We start from the raw sequence: 9,680 nt of genomic DNA on the forward strand, positions 1-9,680 counted from the left end.
CAAAATAGGAAAGTAACTGCTATGTCACACCTACAAAAATTTCTGATTACCCAAACACCCTCCAAATAGACATATTCAACTAACCTCACCTTAAAAAATACTTGCTGGAAAGCAAAACAACAAGATTCTGCATTAGACATCAGTGGCAAGATCATCACTCTTGGGCATCAGCTCTCTTATCCAGAACTGTAATGGAACATGACACTCTCTGTTCAACACATTCATGGGGAATGCGCATTTGTGAAATATTTGTGATTTGTATCTGTGTCATAATTAGGAGTCCCAGACACAAATTAGGATTCCAGTATTTGGAACTGTACAACATAACAATTAAAAAATGGCCCTCATCTTAAAGAGTTTGCCATAAAAATTTAATAAAGGGAGTTTTTTTATAAATATTGAAAGGTTTGCAAGGAGGAACAGTAGCCAGATAAAATAAGCATTTATTCTGTGTGCTCTGTGATCAACGTGAAATGCTAGCCATGCAAATAGCCAAGAAAAGTAGCAAAGTCAGCTGAGAGCCTTATCACAATGAAAAGTAAGCAAGGCTTAAAAGCAACCAGTCTAACTGCTGTGTAACACACATGAGAAATAGAACTCCAACTGCAAAATCCAGATCCCCTAAACTTACAGGTGTTTAGACTCATAAGCTATAACGTTAGAGATAAGCTCAGGACAACTGTAACACATCAGGAACTCCAACGCCCCCACCCCTAACCCCCCCCTTAAAACTAACAGTTTGTGCATTTTCTTATGTTCCTCTTTCCTAGAGGACTGGTATTCCAAAGTGCAATTTCTAATAAAGATCATTAACAATGGGAGAATGATTATAGTAAGCTCTCTTTTAAAGACCTGAATGCAGTGTGGAAGGTGGAGATGCCCTCCAGTGAAGAAATCAGTTTAGTATCAAATACAACTCATTTTCTGTTGATTAAAAATGAGAAAATTCAGCCAGAGTAATGCTCTACATCCCACCGTGCCAAGACAAAGCACTGACTTTCCAAACAGCTTAGTCAAACCACTCATTAAATTAATAAATGTTAATAACTAGCTATGTTAAGTAAATTTACTACCTATGGTTTTGCCTCAGACCACTGCCTAACAAAACCACATTGCTGATTACTGTCTAAACACTCGTAATATTCAAGAAATGTTTCACTTCCAGAGGTGGTTTCAAAGGTGTATTCAGACCTCACTGGAGAGGTGAAGTGTTGCTCTCAGGCAGGATTTGTTCCTAAAACTGTGAAACAAAAGAAGCAGGGTAGAAAAACAGTTTTGCGTTTCAAGCATTGTGCTGGGAACCCACGTCTTAGAAGCTGAGACTCCACATCATCTCTAAAGCAGAGGCAAGTCTTACTTCAGGGCAACTGTCTCACCTGAACCATCTCAAGGTAATCTCACAATGAACCCAACATACTGTAGGGTCTATTGGGTCACAGCCAATAGAATTTCTGTACAACATTTCTTTAAAAAATAATTTAAAAAAATCCATAAAATACACCCTCCACATCATTTCAGTTACAGAAACTGTTCTAAAATTCAGCCTCTGGTGTAGCTCATGGGAAAATACTAAAATCGCCATTGGAAAATTATCTTTAAGTTTAAAAAGGTCTCCAGGTGTTTCTACTCACCAAGCTCCCCTTTCTTTCTCAGAATAGCAGAATGTAATTGTTGTGCCTTTAAACAATGGGCAAGACTCAGCCTAAATTGTGTGTAACAGACTGAAATGTAATAGCCCCTAAGAAAAACAAAAAAATCTTCATAAAACAAAGAACAATTTAATGATTTTTATTTCCCCTTGTTAGGGCTTACTAGAAGCATTGCTATCTTAAATGTGGAGCTCTAAAATTCAATTTAGCACAGTTTTTTCCTATGCGTTGACTCACAGTTTATTTCGTTAGCCTGTCTTGGCCTCTCTTCAGACGTGACATTGATCTATGTTGCAAAAATGTCATTGCTAACAGCCTTATAAATCTTGTGTGATAGCAAAATATTTCCTTTGATTATATAGTCAGTTTCCCTCTATGGGAAAAACAACGTACACACTGCCCTGATGTATGCTACTTTTTTGCAAGCATCCTTGCTCCATCTGGACTGATGAACAAATAGCCTCTTTACCAGTGGGTGCCTACTTCTTCATAAACCCAACAAGATTATGCATTCCCAGCCCCCTGCTTCAGGCACTTGTTAGTGGTTAAAATTATTTTCCTCTTAAGAGGAAAAGCAATCTTGTGCTTTTTTAAAAAAAAAATTATTCTCTTAAGAGGAAAACAAAGCTTGTGCTCTTTTTTAAATCCTACCTTCTCTCAGGATGCCTGTTTTCCTCATTACAAGGGACCTGGGCCACAGAGATATCAGTTCTGCTCTCAGTGTAGTACAACGTCCCTTGTTCAGCATTTTCTTCCTACGTGACTTCAGCCTGTTATTGGGGATGAGCTACAGTTCAGTTCTCATCATCAATACTCTCACCAGCTAGAATTAACCTAGACTGAGGATTTCAAATGCCCATTTTAATCTGGGGCAAATCCTGCCTGGTTGGAACAGCTCAGTGCTTTTCTTCAGATGCCAAAATTTTGGTTTGGTTTCCTAAAGAAACAAAGCTCTGTAACTATCCTGTCTGCCCATCTCCCACTAGTGACTTTTGATCCTGTTAGCCATCATTAATCACATTTGCTAGCAGGGCAAAGATCTTAAAGATAATAAATTCCTTAAGTCTATAGCATTAGGTAGCTGGATAGAGCAGAGAGACACAAGAGTAGCAAGCTCATGGCAGAAAGACTTAACTGCAGGCTCGGCAGTGGTTCTTGTGAGCTGGCTAGCTGGCCACCAGCATGCACCTGCTGCCTAATGTTCAGCCACTGCTCATGCTGTCGATCATCTCACCCGTAACCATGAGACAGGAGAGAAAATTGGGGACATTGGGGAGCAGGGTTTGAGGGCAGGCATGGCTAGTTCTATGCTGGGGATGATGCTGAGCAGAGACATGGGCAAGCAAGATGGCAAGCAGACTGCTCTAGGTCTCTTGCTTGTCAAGCACATTATTTTCCTTTGTTAAGCCCCATTTAATTTGATTCTAGAGTCATGGTACCTGGACTACGGTACCATCCAACTATACCATCCTAGTCCTACACTTACTGTTTCCAATTGCCTCATTAGCATGAGGGCTAAAGGGCTGCCTCTGAGATAATCAGGCTCTGTAATGATGCCAGCACAGGGAGAGGGGTAGGGAGTTGGGATATTTGGGCAGTGAATTAAATTGAGAAGGCATCTGTGTTCCTAATCTCAGTCTTTTCAAGTGGTGGGATATGCTAGCAGATCTGTGATAGGTCACTGATAAATCTATCCATTATTCTGTGCTCACTGTTAAATCTGTTGCAGACATCTACCAGGTCTTTGAATCTAAATTCTATGGGATGACACATGCTTTACCTGCCAGAGGGAGATGCAGGTGGCATAGCAATGAAAGATTGATTTGTTCCAATTTGGGGGCGTCTTGAAATATAAACCAAGAGACACACAGGCAATTCCAAAACACACTTAAGAGATTTCTGGTGTCCCATATGCTTCCCTCAGCAGCTTTGGAAGCCACGTCCATGATATTCAACTCTGAGAGATGATGAACACCCAGAATGTCAGATAACGTCAGCACATAATACATCTCAAGACTATCTCCTTCCTAATTTTTACATTGTCAGAGCACCATATGAATTTCTAGTTACTGATCATCAGCAAAGTACATCCTCAGAGTAATATCTGAACATTACAGACATTACGTCACTCAAACCAAGTTTATCCACTCTGACCAGAAAACAAGGCAGTAACAGCCAAGATAATGTCTCCATACTCAGCTAAATGGTGGTGTCTTATCATGGTGTACACAGGCTATTACTGGAATGGCAATAGACAATCATCTGCTAGGGCTCAGAGAGGTGGCACGGGAACACTTCAAGGAACTTCCAGAGATATTTACAGATGAGACATATTTGACAAGCAATCGATTCATCCTCTCGACCAGCCAGGTGAGTTTCTCCTGTTCACTGATCTTGCTAAGCAAAGGCTAATTTGTGTTCTGCCAGACCCTGTAGCTCACAGTGGGAATGACATATCTTTAAAAAAAAAGAAAAGAAAAAAAAAAAAAAGAGCTGATACGATCAAGAAATCTCCAGATTTTTAGTCCAGTTTTGGCTCATCCCACAGAATCAGCACAATAAATACTGACTGAAGTTATCACTTTATCACTTCCCTTGCAACATCCCAAAGCCCTTCCTGGAAATTCTGGAAATGCACAGACTCAGTAGAATTTTTATGAGGGCTCAGTGTTTCCTCACTTTCCAAACTACATATCTTCCCATTCCCTTTCTTCTCCTCCTTCCCCTAAGGTGACAGCTCTAGCATGAATTCTTTACTCCAGTGACAGTACAGCCACAAGCCAGACAGGCTGCCACTCTGAGAAAAAAAAGCCAAGAGCAATGAGGAAATTTTACTCTTAAAAGTAGCTGTGCTTGAAATCTCTGAGAGCCTTCAGTTACTCAGTGTAAGACTGCAACCTCTGCAGGCATGTATCTTGGATTTACAGACATTTTAGACATTTATGGATTTACAGTTATTTGCAACTCTTCTCTTAAGAGTCAACATTTCCTACATTTAATGTTCTGAATAAGGAAACATCTTTGTAGCATAGAGCCTAAAAATTAAATGTGTATTTAAAAAAATACTCATTGCATATAGTAGCAGTCCTAATGAAAGAAGAAATCTATGTAGGAATTCGTTTACTGAAACACTAACCTAGCTGCACAGATTAGAACTATGCAACAAAAGAGACTTATAATATCATGCTACAGCATAAAACCTTAATAAGTAATTTAATCTTGTCATAATGTTTGTAGGCTTTCAGACATGAGTGAATGTAACCAACACAATACTACATAAATTCTCCAAGAAACTATCCATGAGCAAAGAGTGTTTCTGAATAGCTTTATGGCCTTCGGCTGTTGCACAGCAAATTTATCTGGCAATTCTATGGCTCTATTAGCAGGACTAATGGCTTGTTCTACACCATTAAAAAGCCAAATGTCATTTGTGAAGGCCCATGTTCACAAAGTCTGAAACATACATATTTCCAATACATCTTTTATTTTCTGCAGTAGAAAGTGTTTCACTCCTGTACTATGCCATGATTAAACTGAGATGTAATAGAAATATAACACCTAGATGCATTAAAATATGTTTTTATACGGCATCACAGTTATAAATTATTATTAGAAATGGACAATACTGCTTTCTATAACTAATTACAGTCTTCACATTACAAGTTTAACAGAACCTTAAGATAACCTTAAGAAATTAAAAACCTTAGTGAAGCTTTATGTATCATAATTTTATATATCAGAATTACATACAGCCTTAAAAATTCCCTGTCTATCAGTAACAAAGCTTATAGCTGTTAAAGATCTATATAAAGTGAGCAAAGAAATGCATTATATCCACTTCAAATTATATCAGTTTTCAAATGCTGGCAAACAAACAGCAACCAAATTCTATGGTGAGATCAGTTTTTACCTTCCAAGTGTCAGTTCCAGGTCTGGACTTCCGAAGAAAGTGATATTCTACAAGGGGGATTCACCACATTTCCAGCATTTGTAGCATTTGTTTATCTTTTTCCTCATTCCTAACCAGCTAATTTTAGGTGCCCTGACTAATCAGAGATCACTCCTTACCTTCTCCCTGCAACTAGGTTCCAACTACTACGGAAATGTTCTGCTGCTATGGGCCTGTGGTGCCCAACGGTTATGGGGCGTGTTACAACCCTCAGCCAGAGCATATATTATTCTGCATCTCAAGCTTTAAAGACTGTAAAGAAACCTCCTCAAACATGTTTGCAAAAGCTGTGGAAGAAAGTCTCCTAGAAATGAGAGATCTGTGCAGCAAATGCAACTCTACTATGGCAAAGCCACTTGCTAAACAAGAAGCAGCCACACCGCTGCAGAGTGACCGCAAACTCTAAGAGGCTGTGGGAATCACTCTCCTGAATTCACCTTATGAAGAAACAATGACATAGTTGTTCAAAGGCAAGATAGTACTAGAAATATATTAGTGTAGAACCAAAATGTCATTTGTTTTACATTGTTGCCAACATTTAATACCCTGTAAGTACTAAATCTATGATTTCTTGCTTGAGAGTCAGCAAAAAAGGTTTGGTCTCAAGTGGCTGAAGTGAAGGAGACAATAATGTATGTGTTGTACTACCGTTTCTAACCATAATCAGCTTAGGCCATTTTAACACCTAAAAATTGACTAAGCTTGTATATGACATAAATTAAATACTAAGGCACACCAATTAATTAACATCCCCTGCAAGTAGTTGTAAAACATTCACATCTATTCCTGCAAGATTTGCATGTAAAGGGGGAAAAAAAAGTCTCCCCTATCGGGAATGTTGAGAGTAACATTGTAAATAATAGGCTGATGCCATTAAATCTTGAAGATTTGCATGAAGGGTATTTAATACCATCATGCTATTTCTTGCATAAGAAAAGCAGATTATTTTTAAGAGTGGCCGTGGTGCATCTCCACAAGCAGAGTTTAGTAAGATTATACTAGTGTTTGTATGTTCCCCCAATTCAAAAGTGCTGCCAAAAAAATTAGCCTTTATTCTCATTTGCACTGGGCTCAGGCACAGTCACATTCTGAAAGCAGCATATTGGAGATAAGATCCTCCACAGAGAACTGGGAGAATTTTGTCTGTAATAAACTGATTTCATTGTTTCTTTCTATCAGTGAGCAAAATCCAGTCTGACAGAGAGGCAAAGCACAAAGGCTAAGTGCAATTTAAGCCTGCTTAAGACCTTTTTTGTTTGCCCAGGGATGAATTTAGTCACTGTACCTAGCAGGAGAGTGTATGCAACCACTCAAAATCAGAGAGCAATAAGTAACTAGAATGAAGAGGCAAACTTGCAATATAAGGAAGTGTCCAAACTAGAGTTATAAATATCAGTTTAAGAGTACTGGTACTCATACTGGTCTTGCAGCGTCCCACTTGGGAAAGAATTATATTTTATATTTTTGAATAGTAGATGTAGGGTATCATATTCTGCAATATACAGTAAATTCAATTAGGACAATAATATAGTGTCTGGTAATTCCCATATTCTGTGGGTGTTATCCTGAGGGTTCTCTCATTATCTCTTTCATTCCCTACAAATCCTTCCAAGGACTGATATTTTCAGTTACCTTCTCTCAAGCTGAAGTAAACTGCCTTGCTTAGAGGTGTTCAGTCATCATTGTTAGAATACAATTTACTCATTGACTAAAGACACTTACTTACTAACTCCAGTGCGGATCCTTTGCTAGGCAAGCTGGATTAGGCTCGGAAGCCTGTCCAGGGACTGCTTACTTGCCTGTGGAAAAGTAGAGACATTTCATCTTCCTTTGTAGACTGAACAATCACATGCTTAAACACTCTCATGCCTAAAAGCAGGAGAATAGATTTATTGCAATGAACTAGAAGTGCAGATATATTTCTGTCTAAGAACTCTAGGTACAGATCCAGTAGATTATGTATGTCCATGCTTATTTTACTGCCCCTTTGGACTTGTATACATGCAATTAAGCAGTCTGCTGGACAAAGGCTACCCACAACCCCATATATGAAAGCACAGTGGGCCTGATAATCAATTGGAGCAAGTCAGCTATGTTGGAGCAAATCAATTGATTTGTTCAGTTGCCCAGTGATTGAGAGTTGGGCTCATTTTTGTAAAGTTAATGCATTCATTTAAAAGTATGTTTGTTTCATTACTCAATGAGCTGTGGTTCAAACCAAAGATGAAATCTATTTTTAGATTATATAAATATTATGGCATAAAAGCTTCCCCAAAGTTAAAATGTAAAAAAAAACCCCAAAAAAACATCAAGAAAACTGTTAAAACTGTTAGTCAAACCATACGTTCACTTAATGAATATGCTGTTCAAAATATGACTTTAGATTGTTCCTCTACTATAATTATGAAAATGACTTTGAAACAGTCCCAGTAATTTTGCTTTGTTCTCTCTCATGTCACTACAAAGGCATTCTGCATTTCTAACATAAATGTAGCACTACAATATCAAGATTTTTTTATATAATTAATATGTTTAAAATTATAACCATGTCTTAAGTGTATAAAAATGCTGTGAATAGTTGATTATTTATTAATTTGCTTCTAATGAAATATATAATTTTATTTTGTATTCCTAGTTCCATAGGTACTGATATTTATTTGCAAATATTACCTGTATTTTCATTTTACTTTTTTGGCTGGAATTTTAACAGCAGCTCAGACACTGTACTCAACAGTCACTGAGAATTCAGGCAGAAACTACAACCACACCTGAAATTCCATACCAATTTATCATTAAGAGCCCCTTACTTGTCTACAGCTGCCACAACAGGTGTTTTGGAGTTTCCAACCCTGGAAAATACTGACACCATATTTTTACTCGAGGAAGAAACCAGTGACCACCCACACTTCCTATTTATTTAGCTAGCCATTCTATACGCGTATCTTAGATGCTTACTGATCTGGTTTTAGTATTCAGCCTGAATACCTGAAATGAGCAGCTTCAAGGAACTCCATCCTTCCAGAAGACATTTGTGTATGTGCTTAACCTTAGCCATTACCTGTGCTAGAAGTAGTATCTGCAAAGTATCTGACTTCGTTCAAGAAACTTCAGACTGAGCTCAGGTATGTTTAAATTGGAGAGTCCTCATTAAATTATAGATGGATAAAATTCACAGCGTGGGGCATCACAAACTTCTTGGTTTGCCAGCAGGAGCTTCATAAGGGACTGTGCTTCTCAGTTAACAGAATCCCCTACACCTACATGGTTATGAGCCCATGCTGCAGCTGTATCTATTAAGGATTTCAGGAAATATGTAGTTTTCTTAGGTACTTATTTAAAATTATTTGTATTATACAAATGAATTTCTTTTCTGAAGTTTAAAAATACACATCCTGTGCACATGCGCTTATGGAAATCGTATGTGAAGCTTGTAAGATCTGTTTCCAACCAGAAAGCTATGGAAGAGATTGTTCACTATAAAAAGTGAGAAAATCTCAATTGACAGAATGAGTGTAATTGCATTAACGTAACAAGTGGCAATGATTTAATGAGACGTCTTGGTGGGACCCGGGACATTCAAACCCCGGCAAGAGAATTTCAAGAGAGCAATTGTCTCACTCTCTCCGGAGGTGTACACCCACACACACGCACTACTGGGATCTAGCAATTAAAAAGCCGATTTTTGGGAACGCCTGTATTCACAGCGAACAAAAGCGAAAGCAACTTGACTTCAAAACAGTGGTGGTTTAAGGGTGTGAGCACCTGACCTCCCTCCTCCGAGCGCGGTCCCAGCCCCTGTGCCGTCGGTGGCTACGCAGGACATGGCTGTGACAACACAGCTCGACGGCTTCTGGTGTAGGAGTTGCAGAAGACATAAAAGTATTTTAGTGATACTTTTATTTTTATAACATAGTCTAGATTTATGACAAATGTAGATGTGTACTTATAGCGCATTCTGTTTCTGTTACGTCTTGTGCTCTATTGAGATCTATTTATCCATCTATATTAATACACACGACCCGCAGCGGCCGCCGTGTGAGGAACTCAGCTGATGAGAAGCCAGAGTTCCGCACCGCAAATAA

The 9,680-nt window shown here is 38.5% G+C and overlaps 1 protein-coding gene across 1 annotated transcript in view; it reads left to right on the plus strand.

Moving 5' to 3' along the window:
* The window catches only part of CHAT (choline O-acetyltransferase), a 29,744-nt gene extending 23,465 nt beyond the window's left edge, over positions 1-6,279 (plus strand). Inside the window, exons 13-14 of the mRNA XM_010174124.1 lie at positions 3,882-4,019; positions 5,735-6,279. Of these exons, the coding sequence (XP_010172426.1) occupies positions 3,882-4,019; positions 5,735-6,004 (408 nt within the window). The 3' untranslated portion in view covers positions 6,005-6,279. The remainder of the gene's footprint in view (positions 1-3,881; positions 4,020-5,734) is intronic.
* Positions 6,280-9,680: the final 3,401 nt, after the last annotated feature.

Source organism: Antrostomus carolinensis, unplaced genomic scaffold (assembly GCF_000700745.2).
Source record: "Antrostomus carolinensis isolate BGI_N321 unplaced genomic scaffold, ASM70074v2 scaffold30358, whole genome shotgun sequence".
NCBI lineage: Eukaryota > Metazoa > Chordata > Aves > Caprimulgiformes > Caprimulgidae > Antrostomus > Antrostomus carolinensis.